Source organism: Rhinatrema bivittatum, chromosome 2 (genome assembly GCF_901001135.1).
Source record: "Rhinatrema bivittatum chromosome 2, aRhiBiv1.1, whole genome shotgun sequence".
NCBI classification, from domain to species: domain Eukaryota; kingdom Metazoa; phylum Chordata; class Amphibia; order Gymnophiona; family Rhinatrematidae; genus Rhinatrema; species Rhinatrema bivittatum.
This window is the reverse complement of record NC_042616.1, coordinates 489,823,216-489,843,661: the sequence shown is the minus strand read 5'-3', so window position 1 is coordinate 489,843,661 and position 20,446 is coordinate 489,823,216. Positions and strand designations below refer to the sequence as shown.

The window sequence follows — 20,446 nt, the reverse complement described above, 5'->3', positions numbered from 1 at the left end:
GGATTTATGGTAGTGAACAGCAATCCCAGGTAATAGATTTATAGTGAGTCATGAAGAAGGTACAGCTCCTTGCTTGGGTTGACTGTTGTTATGCAGCTGTCCATGCAAGGAAAAGCATGAATGATGTTTTACTCCGTAGAGACGATATCAATCACACAATACACCCACAAACATAAAATGTGTATTCTAGTAAACTTAGACGTAACCAATGACATCCAATGTGTGGTTAAACTGGTGTCTATTTCATACATGTATTATAAAGCCATCCACCTTCAAACTGCAAATTTTGTAGGACCCTTACTCCTAGAGTCAGTACAATGTAACAGACTCTTCTTATGGTATCGGGTCACTTTAATTTATTTATATCATTTTTTTATATTTTATCTTTTAAGTAAAATTTGCTGATGAACTTCAAAATCTAACGTATCCTCAGTAGCTCTTATTTTAAGCTTTAAAAATAGTCACAGTCTCAACTGAATTATATGATGATACTCATCGCAAATGGTGTCTCAATCATAAGTCCTGGCGTCTCAATCTCAGTGCCGACACAATTGCGTTTCGGACCACCAAGGGGTCCTGCCTCAGGGGAATCACTCCTTCAGAACTGTGACGTACAACAAGTCCATCAATATTCCATTAATTAGTGACCAACGGCTCTTCTTAGATCAATTACTATTTTTGCGGTCTCCATTGCAATGCGAGTTTCATGTCTTGGGTGCACTCTCGGGCATCCTCTGCTCGGTACTCTCCCATATGTGAGGACTACCATCCTGCTTGTCCTGTGAGAAAGCAAGTGTTGTTTACCTGTAACAGGTGTTCTCACAGGACAGCAGGATGTTAGTCCTCACGAAACCCACCCACCACCCTGCGGAGTTGGGTCTATATACGTTTTATTATTTTAGTTTTGCTTGCGCTTTTTGCTATAAGACGAGACTGAGGGGAGACACCTGTGGTCACAGGGATAATTGCAGGCTGAGCATGCTCAGTGCACTCAGTGTGCCAGCGTCAGTCAAAGCTTTATAGAAACTTTGACAGAAAAGTTTTTTCCGTAGCGGGGCTCCGTCCACTGACGTCACCCATATGTGAGGACTACCATCCTGCTTGTCCTGTGAGAAAAAATTCTTCAAACACCAATAAAATATTTCAAAACAGCAGACATCACACAATACCCAATAGTTAAAATGGCAGTCAATCAAGAAAAATGAACTTTAAAAGCCACCTTTACTTACCCTCTCCAGCAGTTCTCCTACTCCTTTCCTTTGCAGGCCACACCAGAAGCAGCAGTAGCTGCTGAAGCTGTGCTCACTGTCCTCTTCCTTAGTGACTATAACCAGTCTCTTCTCTCTCACACATACACGTACCAGTCACACCCTCAGGACCAGTTTCTGTCTCTCACACACCAATCATCTCCCCAACCAGTCTCTCACTCTCTTTCTCTCACACATACACACAAGCACACACATACCAGTCATCACCCTGATCAGTCTCACACATACACACATCACCTCTCTGACTAGTCTCTCTCAATCACACAATGCTCTCTCTATCTCACTTACAAACAGGCTCAATCACACACAAGCTCCCTCTCTCTCTCACAGCCAGCCAAAAACATGCTCCATCTCTCTCGCACACACACAAACACCCTTCCTGTCTCATATACGCCACACATACAGAAGCACCCTTCCTGTCTCACATACACGCCCCCCCACACACAGAAGCACCCTCCCTGTCTCACATACACACAACCACCCTCCCAGCCTCACACACCATACACACAGAAGCACCCTTCTGATCTCAAATACACACAGCTGTACAGTTTGTCTTAGGCCCCGCCAGCCGTGTCTCCGGTGGCAGCAGCCATGGCTCCTATCTTTGGCCCCAATATCCTTGTCTCTGGCGATGGTCAGTAGCACCGGTCTTTGTTTCTTTGGCTCTGCTGGCCTGGTCTCTGGCAGCAGCAACCAGTGACTCTGATCTTTGGCCCCGCCGGCTGCGGGTAGCACATGACACACCTGCCGGTGCGTGGCGACACTCTGGTGTGTTGTGACACACCAGTTGAGAATCACTGGTATATACGATCGTATGTCCATACTTGAAATAGTACATTGGTAGAACTCAGCGTCAAGTATATAAGCACATTATTGAACATTGAAGCTGTGTTCAAACAAAAAGGTTGCAAGCTCTAATAGTGCAACATTATATTCAGTATTCACATCAGTTTAAAGATCTAAAATGGATGGCAGCAGTGCACACCAGAAAGAATCTTTGTGGGGGGACATACTACAATTAAATCACAGAGAGCAATACTGGATGTTTCAATTTAATATGGTCCATCCAAATGGCTTGAGTAATGATTTGATTGATATATGTATCATTTAAATATAAAAGAGAAAGGGAGAGGATAAGAGATGACATCATATCGTGTGATACGTCATGATGAATGACTGAAGAAATGCTAAAAGAATGTATGTGTTTATCAGAGGTGATATAATAAGTAGAAAAATGAGTATGAGGCTTTTTATAATAACATGATTACTCTCATTTACAGATAAAATTTGGTGACTGTACCCTTAAGGCCAAAGCTGTTCGAAACACGGTCCCATCTTAGGCTAGAACTGGCATTTCAGGAGTTTACCGGTTTTGAAATTATGGTGGCATTCACTATCTAAAAAACTGAAATAAGTTTCACTTTGATATGTATGTCATGATACCGTGATATTGAATTAGTTACATTTATTGCTAAAAAATATTTTTAATAATAAATATACTGACATGATTAAGCATAAGGTGGAGTATAAATTATATGAAAGCATTTCACAGATGGCACCTATTATGATGGTCACTTTATATATTTATTAATATTTGAGATGGGGAGGATTATATTATTATAAGGTAGATATGCTTGCCAGAAATGATATTTAAAGGTGATGATTCAGAGGAACTGAAACAAATCTCAGTGAACCCCGAAGATGTAATAAGGAAATTGACAAACTAAAGAGTAGCAAATCACCGTGCCGAAAGAACTGAAAAATGAAATTGGAGACCTATTAGTAATCTGTAAACTATCATTAAAATCAGCTACAGTACTTGAAGATTGGAAGGTGGCCAAAATAACACCAGATTTTAAAAATGATTCCAGGCATGATCCAGGAAAATACAGACCAATGAGCCTGACGTCAGTGCCAGGAAAAAAGGATGAAACCATTATGAAGAACAAAACTACTTAACATAGAAATAGTCACAGTTTAATGGGACAAAGCCAACATGGATCAGAGGGAAGACTTGCCTCACCATTTTTTTGCTACATTTTGTTTAAAGTTATGAATAAACATGTGGAGAAAGGTGAGTCAGTTGATACAGTGTAACTGGATTTTCAGAAAGTGCTTGATAAAAGAGAGACTCTTGAAATTAAAAAGTCATGGCATAGGAGGCAATGTTCTATTATGAATTGAGAACTGGTTAAAAGATAGAAAACAGAGAGTAGGCTAAATGATCATTTTTCTCAATGGAGGAACGAGAATAGTGGAGTGTCCCAGGGATCTATTCTTGGACCACTTCTTTTAAAGACATTTATGAATGACCTAGAGATGGGTACAAGTGAACAAATTTGCTGATGTTATAAAATTATTCAAAGTTGTTCAACCAAGAGGACTTTGAGAAAATACAAGACAACCTTGTGAGACTGGGCATCCAAATGGCAGATGACATTTGATGTGGAAAAGTGCACAAAGGAAAGAGCAATCCAAATTATAGCTACACAATGCAAGGTTCCATATTGGGAGTCATGACCCAGGAAAAGGATTTGGGCGTCTGTTGGGGGTTTGTCTAATTGCTGGCCAAAATTAGCCAACCTCAGTTAGTAAAAGAACTCTCAAGTGAAAGAAAGGCCGCAGAGAAGGAAGATGTCTATGATACCTGCTGCAAATGCTGTTATTTTTAGAGTCCTTTCTATGAGAACTGTTATCTCAAGGTCAGACCAGAAACCTGGGAGTAACAGGGGGAGGCAGTAAACACCAGACACTACCAAACAGATAAACTGAAGGGTGATAAAAATAGTAGGAGGGAGGGGGACTCCGCTCCTGTTTTTTTGCAAGTTAGGATAAAAGTAAGTAGGGCTATGAGAAAAGCACGCGTCGCCTGTTACTTATTTCAGACTTCTGGAGCTGAACGATTTCAACTGTCATTAGGAACGTAAGATTTTCTATCTTTACATGTATCTTTCAATACCTTTCTAATCATTATTATTATTTGCTTGCAATCACCTCTCCAGTGCTTGCTGTTTGCGAGTTGTATTATTATCCCTTTGCTTATTAAGTGCTCAAATAAACTTTCCATTTAATACCTGGATCCTGGTGTACTGACTCAGTGTATGTGTACGTTTATTGGTGTATTGGAGAAGCCCCAAGGTATAAAGCGGCTCGGTATCTCCCTTTTTCTGGGGAATCAGCCCTGAGTTGACCTGTGGGAGTACAGGCAAGCTCTTCGGTACATTCTCTGTGTGTGTACGGCCAGAAGCCAGAACAGCGTCATCACGGGTAATGTGCTGCAATCTTCTGCTCAGTGTGTGTCAAGCGGCCAAGAAAGCAAATACAATACTAATAATTATTAGGAAATCATCCATTGTACCTGAAGACTGGAGGGTGGCCAATGTAACCCCAATATTTAAAAAAGGCACCATGGTCGATCCGGGTAACTATAGACCAGTGAGCCTGACTTCAGTGCCGGGAAAAATAGTGGAAACTATTCTCAAGATCAAAATCATAGAGCATATAGAAAGACATGGTTTAATGGAACACAGTCAACATGGATTTACCCAAGGGAAGTCTTGCCTAACAAATCTGCTTCATTTTTTTTGAAGGGATTAATAAAAATGTGGATAAAGGTGAAATGGTAGATGTAGTGTATTTGGATTTTCAGAAGGCTTTTGACAAAGTCCCTCATGAGAGGCTTCTAAGAAAACTAAAAAGTCATGGGATAGGAGGCGATGTCCTTTCATGGATAACAAACTGGTTAAAAGACAGGAAACAGAGAGTAGGATTAAATGGTCAATTTTCTCAGTGGAAAAGGGTAAAAAGTGGAGTGCCTCAGGGATCTGAACTTGGACCAGTGCTTTTCAATATATATATATATATGATCTGGAAAGGAATACGACGAGTGAGGTTATCAAATTTGCGGATGATTCAAAATTATTCAGAATAGTTAAATCACAAGTGGATTGTGATATATTACAGGAGGACCTTGCAAGACTGGAAGATTGGGCATCCAAATGGCAGATGAAATTTAATGTGGACAAGTGCAAGGTGTTGCATATAGGGAAAAATAACCCTTGCTGTAGTTACACGATGTTAGGTTCCATATTAGGAAAGAAATCCAGGAAAAAGAACCCAGGAAAAAGATCTAGGAATCATAGTGGATAATACTTTAAAATTGTTGGCTCAGTGTGCTGCGGCAGTCAAAAAAGCAAACAGAATGTTAGGAATTATTAGGAAGGGAATGGTTAATAAAACGGAAAATGTCATAATGCCACTATATCGCTCCATGGTGAGACCGCACCTTGAATACTGTGTACAATTCTGGTTGCCGCATCTCAAAAAAGATATAGTTGTGATGGAGAAGGTATAGAGAAGGGCAACCAAAATGATAAAGGGGATGGAACAGCTCCCCTATGAGGAAAGGCTGAAGAGGTTAGGGCTGTTCAGCTTGGAGAAGAGACGGCTGAGGGGGGATATGATAGAGGTCTTTAAGATCATGAGAGGTCTTGGACAAGTAAATGTGAATCGGTTATTTACACTTTCGAATAATAAGAAGGACTAGGGGGCATTCCATGAAGTTAGCAAGTAACACATTTAAGACTAATCGGAGAAAATTCTTTTTCACTCAACACACAATAAAGCTCTGGAATTTGTTGCCAGAGGATGTGGTTAGTGCAGTTAGTGTAGCTGGGTTCAAAAAAGGTTTGGATAAGTTCTTGGAGGAGAAGTCCATTAACGGCTATTAATTAAGTTTACTTAGGGAATAGCCACTGCTATTAATTGCATCAGTAGCATGGGATCTTCTTAGTGTTTGGTTAATTGCCAGGTTCTTGTGGCCTGGTTTTGCCTCTGTTGGAAACAGGATGCTGGGCTTGATGGACCCTTGGTATGACCTAGCATGGCATGTTCTTATGTTCTTATCATAATGCAGCTGCACCTTGAATACTGTGTTTAATTCTGGTCACTGCATCTCAAAAAAAATATAGCAAAATCAGAAAAGGTAAGAACATAAGAACATATCATACTGGGTCAGACCAAGGGTCCAACAAGCCCAGCATCCTGTTTCCAACAGTGGCCAATCCAGGCCATAAGAACCTGGCAAGTACCCAAAAACTAAGTCTATTCCATGTAACCATTGCTAATGGCAGTGGCTATTCTCTAAGTGAACTTAATAGCAGGTAATGGACTTCTCCTCCAAGAACTTATCCAATCCTTTTTTAAACACAGCTATACTAACTGCACGAACCACATTCTCTGGCAACAAATTCCAGAGTTTAATTGTGCGTTGAGTAAAAAAGAACTTTCTCCGATTAGTTTTAAATGTGCCCCATGCTAACTTCATGGAGTGCCCCCTAGTCTTTCTACTATCCGAAAGAGTAAATAACCGATTCACATCTACCCGTTCTAGACCTCTCATGATTTTAAACACCTCTATCATATCCCCCCTCAGTCGTCTCTTCTCCAAGCTGAAAAGTCCTAACCTCTTTAGTCTTTCCTCATAGGGGAGTTGTTCCATTCCCCTTATTTTGGTAGCCCTTCTCTGTACCTTCTCCATCGCAATTATATCTTTTTTGAGATGCGGCGACCAGAATTGTACACAGTATTCAAGGTGCGGTCTCACCATGGAGCGATACAGAGGCATTATGACATTTTCCGTTTTATTCATCATGTGACCAAAATGATAAAGGGGATGGAAAGGTTCCCCTATGAGGAAAGACTAAAGAGGTTAGGGCTTTTCAGTTTGGAGAAGAGATGGCTGAGGGGAGATATGACAGAGGTCTTTAAAATAATGAGTGGAGTAGAACAAGTAAACATGAATCAGTTGTTTACGCTTTCAAAAAGTACAAAGACTAGGGGACACACAATGAAGTTACTAAGCTGACATTTAAGACAAATGGGAGAAAATATTTTTTCACTCAACACATACCGTATTTTTCGCTCCATAAGACGCACCTGACCATAAGACGCACCTAGGATTCAGAGGGGTAAAATTTAAAAAAAAAAAAAAATTGTGCTAAACCGGCTCTGCGTCTGGGCGTCTTATGGAGCAAATTAGGGGAGTGCATAGCTTTTTTTTTCCTCCCCATTTTGTTTTCGGGTCTGGGGAGGGCCATTTCGGTCCACTCCCCAGATCAGAAAACTTTTCTTTCTCTGGGATCCCCTCCCCCCTCCCCAAAAAAACCCCATCCCAACCCTTTAAATTAACAACCCCCACCCTCCTGACCCCCCCCAAGACCTGCTGACTTAATTTACCGCAACCCCCCACCCTCCTGACCCCCCCCAAGACCTGCTGACTTAATTTACCGCAACCCCCCACCCTCCTGACCCCCCCAAGACCTGCCGACTTAATTTACCGCAACCCCCCACCCTCCTGACCCCCCCAAGACCTGCCGACTTAATTTACCGCAACCCCCCCTCCTGACCCCCCCAAGACCTGCCGACTTAATTTACCGCAACCACCCACCCTCCTGACCCCCCCCAAGACCTGCCAAACATCCCTGGTGGTCCAGCGGGGGTCCAGGAGCGGTCCGGGAATGATCTCCAGGGCGTGGGCCGTCGGCTGCCAGTAATCAAAATGGCGCCGACGGCCCTTTGCCCTCACTGGGCAAAGGGCCGTCGGTGCCATTTTGATTACTGGCAGCCGACGGCCGACCAATCAGTGACCTATGTCACTGGGACCGACCAATCCAGCGGTCGGTCCCAGTGACATAGTGAGGGCAAAGGGCCGTCGGCGCCATTTTGATTACTGGCAGCCGACGGCCCACGCCCTGGAGATCGTTCCCGGACCGCTCCTGGACCCCCGCTGGACCACCAGGGACGTTTGGCAGGTCTTGGGGGGGTCAGGAGAGTGGGGGGTTGCGGTAAATTAAGTCGGCAGGTCTTGGGGGGGTCAGGAGGGTGGGGGGTTGCGGTAAATTAAGTCGGCAGGTCTTGGGGGGGGTCAGGAGGGTGGGGGGTTGCAGTAAATTAAGTCGGCAGGTCTTGGGGGGGTTGCGGTAAATTAAGTCGGCAGGTCTTGGGGGGTCAGGAGGGTGGGGGGTTGCGGTAAACTAAGTCGGCAGGTCTTGGGGGAGTCAGGGGGGGGGGGGGGTTGTTAGATTTTTGTTTGTTTTTTTTTATATTCGCTCCATAAGACGCACATACATTTTCCCCCCACTTTTGGGGGGGAAAAAGTGCGTCTTATGGAGCGAAAAATACGGTAATTAAATTCTGGAATTCATTGCTGGAGGATGTGTGACTCCAACATCGCTCTAAGCTACAACAGCAAGAGGAAATGTGGAAAAAAGGATTTGCACTCACAAAGTGGGGAGTAGCTGGCTTGTTACGGCGGTTACTACCCCAAACCAAATAAGCCTGATACTTCACTTTCAATGCATATCCAGCATAGCTCTCTGCTTCAACGGCAGGGGAGAAGAAAACCTGATACTTCACGCATATCCAGCATAGCTCCCTGCTTCAACAGCAGGGGAGAAGAAAAACTGATACTTCACGCATATCCAGCATAGCTCTCTGCTTCAACGGCAGGGGAGAAGAAAAACTGATACTTCACGCATATCCAGCATAGCTCTCTGCTTCAACGGCAGGGGAGAAGAAAAACTGATACTTCACGCATATCCAGCATAGCTCTCTGCTTCAACAGCAGGGGAGAAGAAAAAAGGATTCGCACTCACAAAGCGGGGAGTAGCTGGCTTGTTACGGCGGTTACTACCCCAAACCAAATAAGCCTGATACTTCACTTTCAATGCATATCCTGCTTCAACGGCAGGGGAGAAGAAAAACTGATACTACAAGCATATCCAGCATAGCTCCCTGCTTCAACAGCAGGGGAGAAGAAAAACAACCAATAAGGGCTGAATAACACAGTCTGGGTAAAACAAATAAGCATGGGTGTAGCTTGCTTATTGCGGCGGTTACTTCCCCTACTACCCATAACTAATCAAGCTTGATATTTCACTTGGTTGCAGCTCCATCACTGCTCTCTACATTAATGGTGGGGGTGGAAGGGAAATAGAACCAAAGAGCTAAGAGAAACAGATAAGTATGAGAAAAAAATGTGAAGCTTGCTGGGCAGACTGGATGGGCCGTTTGGTCTTCTTCTGCCGTCATTTCTATGTTTCTATATATGTTTCTAAGCTGTTAGTGTATCTGAAATAAAAAAAGGTTTGGACAAGTTCCTGAGAGAAAAGTTCATAACACATTAAGGTGGACTTTCGGAAATCCACTGCTTATCCTTGGAATAAGCAGCTTGGAATCTATAAACCTTTTGGGATCTTTCTAGGTACTTGTGAACTGGATTGGCCACTGTTGGAAAAAGGATACTGAGCTTGATGGACCTTTGGTCTGACCCAGTATGGCAAATCTTATGTTCTTATGACTTCCTTTCTTCTTTTACCCCTTCCAATTCCTTTTTTCCTCCACCTCCTCCACTACTTCCCTTTTTCTTTTCTCTCCTTCCTGCAATTCATACCCTCCTCTTTTTCCCCCTCTCTTTCCCCATCTCTCTCCTCCTGCTTTACTCACTCCCTCATCTTCTCCTTCCTCACCACTCTCACCCTCTCATTTTGCATTCCCTCTCCTCTTGCCTTCCATATCTCTTTCCTCTTACCTTGCCCCTCTTCCTTTACTCACAACCCCCACCCTCCCTCTCTCTTCTGCTCTATCTTTTCCCTCCCTCCTTCCTACTCAAGTTTCTCCCTCACCTCTCATCCCTAGCCATTTATAACTCTCTTTCACCCTTTGATCTCTATCCTTTCCCTTCTGTTCCTACACTTTCTCTCCCCTTTCTTCTTCCTGCATAGTCAGCAGCACAGGCCACAGGGACTCAAAGCATGCATAGTGCTGCTGGTCCCCCCAGGTATACCTCCTCCTATTACATTTGAGACAGGATACCAGAGGTAGGAGGGGGATCATGGGGACCGGCAGCACTGTGTATGCTCAGAGTCCCCATAGCTGACACTGTTATGATCGCTCCGCTGATTGCAGACTGAAAAGCACACAGTATGGAGCAAAAGCAGCTCCTGCCTGCCAGCAGCCTCATACTAGAAGTGGTTATGCTCTGGCTCCTCCTCTTATCTGCTGGCTCTGCCCCAGTGCTTCTTGATCATTGCACACTGTAGGGCTCTGGTACAACTGCACCAAATACCTTCTGGTACCTCCACTACCTCTGGAAAAGGTGCTGGCATGATATGCTGGCATGAACTGGCAGAAATAAATTACCCAGTATTGATTTCATGTAAATAATGATGACTTCAATTAAAAAATGATCACATTGGAGTAACCAGAATCCCCTTCCTAAAAATAACATGTTTCAAACAAATATAAGTCAAAGGATATGAAATATATACATTATTAGGATAGATAAATATTTAGAAAACTTGGGAGCCAGTGAAAATCATTCTGTAGCCAGTGATTTCTTCCTTATGGATGTTTTTTGCCCTTTTCCAACCACTTTTCTTATTTTGTTCTTTTTTGCCCTTTGATCACCCCTTCATTTTTCCAGTTTCTTTTCCTCCTCTTCTTTCAACCAATCTTTCCTTCTCTTCTCTTCCCTAGACTCAACTTCTAGGCATCAGATTCTGGCCTTGGACTGCCTGCAGCGAAACAGATCCCAACCAGCACCAAATTTGAGGCGGCCAGGCTACCTGGATGTTTCCATCCCTGTATGTTAAATTTTCAGTTAGGGATGAATCTTAAAAGCATTTTTTTGCAAAACTGACTGGAAAGAAAATCCTAACACTTTAAGTTCAAGATTTAAGAATCAGGTAAACAGTCAATTGCTTGCCTAATGTTGAGACAGCACATCTTTTGTCTAAATCGGTGGTTCCCAATCCTGTCCTGGGAGATCTCCAGCCAGTCCGGTTTTCAGGATATCCACAATGAATATGCATGAGATATATTTGCATTCCCTGTGTCCAGTACATACAGATCTATCTCATACATATTAATTATGGATATTCTAAGTGCATGCAAACCTATCTCATGCATATTCATTGTGAATATCCTGAAAACCTGACTGGCTGGAGTTCCCCAGGACAGGTTTAGGAACTACTGGTCTAAAGATTTAATTTCCTGCAACTTAAAGAATGAACAAGTTGAAAGCAAAAAATCTGCAAAAAGCATTTTGGAACTTTTGCACAAATGTGCTAAATTTAAGAATTGAACAATTGCCTCACAGAAATTTATGCACAAGTTTTTGCTTGCACAATTTTTTTCTGTTGAATTTTTTTTGTGATTCTAAAAGGTTCAGGAAATTAAAGCCATTGGCAACAGATAAACTATTTAAAAACTGTGTAAACAAATTGACTTTCAGGCATTTTGCACTTGTTTGTTTTGCTCAATCCTTAAATCTTGCACTTAAGAGTTTGTCACAATTAATTTGTGGGAAAAGGAGGCAGAAATTGTGACCTGAGCAATGCGGCTTTACTATTTCATTAAATTACAAACTGACCTAGTAAAATTCATTTATGGTTTTACCTGTTCATAAAGACTATACAACTTAATTGCCATGAACACAGAATGTTACATTACTTATATTCAATAAAAAGTCTCAAGAATAAAGAAAATCATTACTAAAATGACTGAAAATCAATTTACATACCTAATAGCTTCTGCCATTTTAGTGCTTTCCCTTTTCCTATCATCTGTCAAGCGCCGTATAAAATAAATAAAGTCAAGACCACAACAGAAGACACTACCAACTGCACTGAGCAGCACAAGTTTGCTGTCATCTGCAGCTGCTGTATTCAAAGCACTTTGGACTTCCTTCATTACCTGAAAAATCAGTAGGATTAAATTCATCAGTATCTTTTTATTTTCTTATTTAAAATCAGAATATACAAATTTTATGTATCTTGAACCTTTTCTGACATAAGAATGCTTGAGTCCAACTCCACTAAGCCCCATAATTTCATTTCGTTTAGCAATCATCTTGCTTGGCCACTAAGAAGAAATTTATTGGAAGGTCCACTTTACCTTCATAATATAGTTGATTGATCTTTCTATTTCAATACATTTTCATATCATTTGGAGTACATAAAAATTCCTCTGGATGTACTTGTTTTAGAGCTTTATACCTACAACTACATTGTTGTTGTACAGAAAGAAATAAAAGGAGGTCAAAGTGTAGATGTTCAAAGTTATGTATCAGTAGTTGAGTTTAGCAAGTCTGTAACTTGAACAGCAGATATCTCATGCTACCACTCAAGAAATGTTTCTTTAAACATAGATGACAACCTCTTTCCAACATTAGTATTCAAAATTGTATTTTGTAGTCAGCTTCTTGGTATGTTAAATTGGTTATAGATTATTTGACATTCACTTGTATATTTAAACAAGTTTTTTTTCCTTAACTGAAAGTTCAAAATAAATGCTACTATTAAGTTCACCAATATATAAATAAATTAAAGGGGGGACTATAGTCCAAACTTGGATGGGCGCATGGCTCCTCATCTGCTACAAGATAAGACTAATTGAGGTAAGATGCTAATTATAATCCTTCAAGTGTTGTAAGCCTGCTAGATTGCTGTTTTACAGAAAACCAAGGGCCTGATTCACTAAGCTTTCCTCCCCCCCCTATAGAGACAGAATAGTTAGAGGGTAACTTTCAATATCTCCACATGCCCCATATACACATAGAGATCTACTACAGTATTTTATAACCTGCATGCAAATTATACAATATGCTCATGTCTACCCCCTAACAAAAACATGTATGTTTTCTTACATGCAAATATTTGCAATGTATTGAAAGCACATACTTTTCCTACATATACATGTAAATATGTATATTTACATGTATATGTAAATATACATGTAAATATAAAAAAATAAAAAATAAAAATATATTTTATGTGCGAAAAAAATTGTGAGTTGCTCATATAAAACCCTATTTACCTGTGGAAGTCGGTATATTTTAAAATATGCGTACATAATTGAAACCACCATTTTGCTGAAACCTCTACCAGATCACCCAGTCCATCTCTGGGTCATCAAGACCCTCCTAGTTCTTCAGGGCCTCTAGTATATCCAGACCTCTCACCTAACCAATAGTAAACAACAGACCAATCGGATATTAATTGTGCAAGATAATTAGCAGATGTAAAATTACGCAAACAAGTTGACAAATGTATATGCATAAGTCTCTTATAAAATAGCAACTTGAGCGCGTACCTTTTGGTCTCATCCCAAAATGCCCCCAGACCCCTTTTTTTCACTTGTAAATGTTCATGCGAGACTGAAAATGTGCTTGTACTTTTGATGTTTATAAAAATAGCATGTACATTAGTAAAAGCTACTTATATTTTGTAAATGTTTTGAAAAGTCACCCCTTAGTGAATTAGGCCCTAAATCTTAAATGATCTCAGAACAGACTTACCCAGTTAGAATGTGATAAATATCAGGTTTTGTAGACCAGTCCTGGTTACTTTCCAAATGTCATTAATATTAGCTCAATGTTTACTTACGGGCACGCTAAAAATTTACTGTAATTTCAAATGTTAAGCTAATTTTAAACAAAGTAAGATCAAGTGGAAAATAAAGGAAGCAGCAGGGACAGGGGTTGCAATTTGTTAAAAACTTTTAGAATGATAGATGACATCATCAAATGAAGCATATGCCATGTATTGAAAAAGAGGGTAAAAGGAGTATGTGGATGACATATACGTGGGCTGTTATCGCTTGTCATCTACCATATAATTAAGCAAATTTGTACATTTTTGACACACAAAAGATCTTTGGCGATAAAAGGATTAATCTGGAAAATATCAGTTCAGACTTAGAACTCACACTATGATCCTTGGACAGATATTAAAACATGCCAACCATTTATGAATTCTCAATATAATACTATACATTTGGCAATACAAGAAATAATATAACTCTCTGTAATCATTTATCTCTGTCACAGTTCTGTGACTTGTTATAATTGTCACTACAGCTGTTCAAAATATTGACATATACAACTAACCTCTGGATTTAGTGAATTGTTCTCTGATGATTTTGTGGAAAGTAAAATATGTGTGAAACCATCCTGTTTCCTGACAACAATGTCTCTATATCGATAAGCACTTTCAGTTTGTCGTACACTGAAACGTAGCCTCTTATCGAAAGGTTGATCTCTTCTTTCCTCTATGAATCTCCGTTTGTTGCCTGATACTCCTGTTACTGATGTTTGCATATTGCTTGTACCATTAGCTGATAATGCTTCCATGAAGGCAGATGCACCTGCAAAGAGTTTAAAACAATGTTGAGAGAGACTGAAAATTATTAGATTTATCATGGAATAAGGTATTATAGATTATGGACTATCCAGAGATGCTCTCTTGGATTTTTGTATCTTCCAGTATTAATACAGAAATATGAGAAAAATTATACTTACCATAGAAAGATATTAATAAAATGGGAAAATCTAAACAAAAATGCATTCATATTGTCTTTCTGATATTTTCCCCTACTTTGTTATTTTCTCCTGATGTTTTGGATCCATTTTAGGTACAATCCCATAATCTTCCTAGGGCCCTAATTGAAATTTACTCTCTAATGATGATATGTGTGCAGTGTTTTAACATAGAGAACTTTTACTTTCAATAGCAGGCACAATTATTCTTCTTACCATAATCAGCATAGAGGATTTTTGTATAATAATATTTTTCAGTTGCATAAGCCTATTTCTTTTCTAATCTTCCTTTTCAATCAAGTTTATTAAAATATTTAGGGGCAGATATATAAAATGTTTTCTCCAGTATAAAAATTTCTCCATATTCATCAATCAAAATGTCTCAGCATTGTCAACAAGAAAAACATCAGGGCTAAACTAGTGCAGCTTTTGCACTGGAGAAAACGTTGGGCCTAATTTACTAAGGCTTTTCTCCCATTCTGTGTCTATGGGAAAAGAGCTTAGTAAAGAAAGCCCTTTGTTAAATGTGTCGCTATAGCTCTCTTTTCCTGTGCACAATACACTTCCCTTACATCTGAGTTGTGGCACCATCTGTAATGATTCATAGAAATGAGACACTTAGAAAAGGTGATACCACTCTTTCTGTCTCCATTTCATGATTATAAACTTTTTAATTTTTTTGGTTAATAAACATAAGAAAATTGTCAAAATATTGCAGATCTAAAACCAAGGGAAATAATATTCTTAAAAATACCAAATGCTCAGGATAATTTTTTTAGCTCTGTAGTTTGTGAAACATTCTTTCTAAAGCTTCTCTCTTCTTAAAGGTAATAGTCATTGGTTACATGAACCTCAGCCCTATCAGGAGGAGGACTGAGTGCACTGCTACACCGAACCAATGGCCACACTTTTTGTCCTCAGGACCTTACTGTTTTGTTACTAGTTGCCACTTTTGCTGCTGTTCCTCCTGCCCTTGGATGTTTTGGCCCCATAAGAAAAATATTTTAAAACCCCCCTTCTCTTTTCTGGTTACCTTTGTATCTTGCTGCTGCCCACCACTTGGCCTACTCCTCCTGCCCTGCCTCTCTCTTGATTCAGTGCCTTGCTATGTTGATGCCACTCCTTTCAATACCTTACTCTCATTCAGTGTCTTGGAGTGTGATGCCATTGGCTTGTTTCCATAAACCTTACTCTATGCCGATGGGTGTTCATGTCACTGTTTGTTCTGCTTTCCCCTCTGAGTGCCTTGGAGTTGACGTGACACAGTTTATGTTGCTTTGCAGTTCTCTTGGTGCCTTGGAGTGTTCATGCCACTATTGTTGTGGCTCTCTGCATCTCTTTAGGTGTCTTGGTGTTTTCATGCCACGATTCATGCTGTTTTGTCTCTCCTTCGATGCTTTGGTGCTTTCATGTCACTGTTGGTACCATTTTGCCCCTCTCATGGTGCTGTAGAGTGCTGTTACCTCTGCTCCTGATGCCTGCCTGCAAGTTCATTAAACTTGGATAGAAAACCCCCAGTGTTAGTGTCCAAAATAGGATGTATCGTTTTCCCCACTGACTATTAGAAATAAATGAAATGATATAATGAACGAACTTTGGAACCAAAATATAAAAAAAACTGGCAACCAAGCTGAAATTTTATTTATTTATTTATTTGGTGCTTTTTTATACCGACATTAGTAAATAAACATCATACCGGTTTATATTGCAACTGAAAAAGCTAGGAAAGCAGAGTACATAAAACGGGGCAGGGGGAGAGGGGGCAATAACAAGTAGTTGTAACTAGAAAATGAAGAGCAGGAGGAAGTAAAGCGTAATTCAAAAAGGAACAAGAGGAGTAACAAGTGGGGTATGTAAAAAACTTATGTACAACGGTGTGGCTTTATATACAAGGAGGGTGTGTCAGGGAGGTAGGGGTGTCATGTCGCCAATGACATAAAAGGGGGTAAGAGGGAGGGGAGGGCGGGGGGCAAGGGAGAGCGCAGGGTATGTGGCCTATTCAGGGTAGGCTTGTCGAAACAGCCAAGTCTTTAGTTTCTTTCTAAATTTAGTATAGCATGGTTCTAGTCTGAGTGGGGTTAGGAGAGAGTTCCATTGCCTAGGACCTGCAATGGAGATTGCGTGATCTCTTGTGGAGGAGAGATGGGCTTTTTTAAGAGAAGGTACTTTGAGGAGACCTTTGTTGGCAGTTCTGGTGGGTCGGTTAGGGAGCGTGAATTGGAAGGGCTCGTTTAGCAAGCTAGAGTTATTTCCATAGATAGATTTGTGAATTATTGTAAGGGTTTTGAAGATGATACGTGATGAGATGGGAAGCCAGTGTAGGTCTTTCAGTATAGGGGTGATGTGTTCTGATTTCTGTGTGTTCGTAATGACCCTGGCTATAGCATTTTGGAACATTTGTAATGGTTTGATAGTAGAGGAAGGGAGGCCAAGTAGGAGGGAGTTACAGTAATCGAGCTTTGAGGATAGAGTGGCCTGGATGACAGTCCGGAAATCATGATAGTGGAGCAGAGGTCTGAGTTTTTTTAGGATGTTGAGCTTGAAAAAGCCCTCTTTGAGGATAGAGCTTATGTAATTTTTTAGGTTCAGTTGTTGGTCCAGAATGATTCCCAAATCTCTAACACATTGCTGGGAAGATAGTGCTTTGAAGGCTGGGTCATTAGAGATCAGAGGGTGGGGGGGTTGGTGTTGTGATATAAGGAGTAGTTCCGTTTTGGATGTGTTAAGGGCGAGGTGGATGTTTGTGAGGAAGCTGTTAATGGAGGAGAGGCAGGTGTTCCAATAAGCCAGGGCATCAGACAGGGAGGAATGAATGGGGATGATGATTTGGACATCATCCGCGTACAGGTAAAATTTGAGGCCAAGGTTAGATAGGAGCTGACAGAGGGGAGTAAGATATATGTTGAATAAGGTAGAGGATAGGGAAGAGCCTTGAGGGACACCTTGGAGAAGAGAGTAGGAGGAGGATTCAGCATTACCTATTTTGACAGCAAATTTCCTATTGGATAAGTATGATTTAAACCAAAGGAGGGCTAGACCTGAGATGCCTATTTCCGCCAGCCTTGTGAGGAGGTGATGATGATTAATGGTGTCCAAGGTGGCGGAGATATCGAGCAGGGCAAGGAGAAAGCAGTTACCCTGGTCCATGCCCCTGATTACGTGGTCTGAGAGTGAAAGTAAAAGCGATTCGGTATTGAGTTGTTTGCGGAATCAAAATTGAGAAGGGTGTAATATCTTGTTGTTTTCGAGATATTCTGTGAGTTGGGTATTAACTATCTTTTCCATGATCTTGGAGATAAGGGGCAGATTAGATATAGGGCGGAAATTGGAGGGATCTTTAGGATTGAGCGAGGGTTTTTTTGAGGAGCAGCTTGACATTTGCTAGTTTTAAAGTATCTGGGACGGTACCTGAGGTGAGGGATAAGTTGATGATGTCGGCATTGGGTTTGGCGATCGTGTTTGGAATGGAAAGGAGGAGTTTTGTGGGGATGGTGTCAGAGGGGTGACATGCGGGTTTAAGTTTTTTGAGTACAGTTTCAATTTCCATGGCTGAGGTGGTTTCTAATGTGTCAAAGGTGGAGGTGATAGGGTCTGCGCAAGGGGGGGAGAAGGAGGGGGTTGTGGGAGAAGGGGGGTGTTCCATGCTCATCCCTAGTAGTTCCATGCTCATCCCTAGTTGCTCCATGCTCATCCCTAGTAGTCATTATTTTACTTATAAAAAATAGAAAATATTCACAAAATAAAAATGAAATATTTGTCTAACTATAAATTAATTTTTATTCAGGAAATCAAGAGTAATTTTTTTTGTAACTTTTTATTTAACCAACCAGCATACAATACAAGGAATACTCATATACATAGGCATATCACAAAAAAAGAAAACAAGGTTACATAGAACCATAGAAGTGACGGCAGGAGAAGACCACACAGCCCATCTGTTACTCCGACTGCTGAGGTCAGGGCCCTTATTGGTAACTTTTTGGTTCTAATTTTCCTTCCACCCCTGCCATTGATGTAGAGAGCAGTGCTGGAGCTGCATAAAAGTGAAGTATCAAGCCTAATTGGTTAGGGGTAGTAACCGCTGCAATAAGCAAGCTTCTCCCACGCTTATTTGTTTACCCAGCCTGTGCAATTTAGTCCTTGTTGGTTGTCCTAATATAAATTCTCTTTTCTTCATCCCCCCTGCCGTTGAAGCAGTGAGCTGCGCTGTATATGTATTCAAAGTGAAGTATTGGTTAGGGGTAGTAACCGCCGCAATAAGGAAGCTACTCCCACGCTTATTTGTTTTCCCAGACTATGCAATTCAATCCTAATTGGTAGTTGTCTGACTGTAAATCCTCTTATCTTCATTCCCCCCTGCCGTTGAAGCAGTGAGCTGCACTGTGAATGTATTCAAAGTGAAGTATCAGGTTTAATTGGTTAGGGGTAGTAACCACCACAACAAGCAAGCTACTCCCACGCTTATTTGTGAATGCGAATCCTTTGTCCCACATTTCCTCTTGCTGTTGAAGCATTGAGCAATGTTGGAGTCGCATTAACAGTGTGTATGTTTATTGAATAAGGGTATTAATCACCAGGAAGTAGCCGTCATTCCCGCAAGCCACCCCTATGCCTCTTCTCTTCATTCACATCCGAGACTATGGATCCAGTGTTTATCCCACGCCCCTTTGAAATCCTTCACAGTTTTAGTCTTCACCACTTCCTCCGGAAGGGCATTCCAGGCATCCACCACCCTCTCCGTGAAGAAATACTTCCTGACATTGGTTCTGAGTCTTTCTCCCTGGAGTTTTAAACCGTGACCGCCGGTTCTACAGATTTTTTTGTAATGGAAAAGGTTTGTCGTTGACTTTGGATCATTAAAACCTTTCAAGTATCTGAAGGTCTGTATCATATCACCCCTGCTCCTCCTTTCCTCCAGGGTATACATATTTAGATTCTTCAATCTCTCCTCATAAGGCATTCGATGAAGACCATACACCTTTTTTACTGATATACATATATTTATTGTCCTCTATAGAACCATACCAAAGTGGGGTATCGATGGTTGAATTACCCGGCTAAAAGATGAAAATGTACAGTAATTGCATCAGCAGGCCCAAGCTCTAATAACTATCATGTAAACATAGACCCAAGTACATATCTATAACACACAGAGAACATTTATTTATTTTATTTATTTAGAGAATTTTATATAAAGACAGCCGTTTGCACATCGTATCGGTTTACATATAACTTATAACTATTTGGCAATGCCTTTACATAGAACAGGAACAGAGCGTACAAAAACTAACAATAACAAGATAACCTGGATAACTGAGAAACTATTTACAGGATTCAATGGTATATCGTCCATAATTTGGTTAGAAAAGGAGTCCATAGAATGATTGAGTATCTGGGTAGGCATAAGAGTGTTACAGGATTTGCGATCGATCAAAATGGTAACAGAGGAGTGTTTCAGAGATAGTTTTAGCAGGGGGGGGAGAGGGAGGGACAGCATGAGAAGTCTAACTAATTGTATAAAACCAATATTGAGCACATATCACACTCCTGACCAGGGGTTGCATCAAACTCAGTGTGTCTGCTGGGCTGCCCAATAGGGGCCTCATATTTTGTCATATATAATAGATTAGTGGTTCAGTAAATAGGTCACATTTTTAATTTTGCAATATCCTGTGTTTGCCAATGTGATAGCAGAGATAAAGATTTCCACAAGGAAGTGAACAGTAAAATGAACTGCATGATTTGGTTAAACTAATAATTTATGTTCTTTTTTAGTGAGGGGCTGTTGGTGCATAATCTC

At 40.8% G+C, this 20,446-nt stretch overlaps 1 protein-coding gene across 8 annotated transcripts in view; it reads right to left on the bottom strand.

The window, feature by feature from the left end:
• Positions 1–20,446, bottom strand: part of CDYL (chromodomain Y like) — a 423,594-nt gene that overhangs the window by 117,557 nt on the left and 285,591 nt on the right. For all 8 annotated transcript variants that reach the window (XM_029590585.1, XM_029590581.1, XM_029590583.1 and 5 more), the window contains 2 exons: positions 14,218–14,474; positions 11,851–12,023 (listed from right to left, as the gene is read on the bottom strand). In XM_029590585.1, the coding sequence (XP_029446445.1) occupies positions 11,851–12,023; positions 14,218–14,474 (430 nt within the window). The remainder of the gene's footprint in view (positions 1–11,850; positions 12,024–14,217; positions 14,475–20,446) is intronic.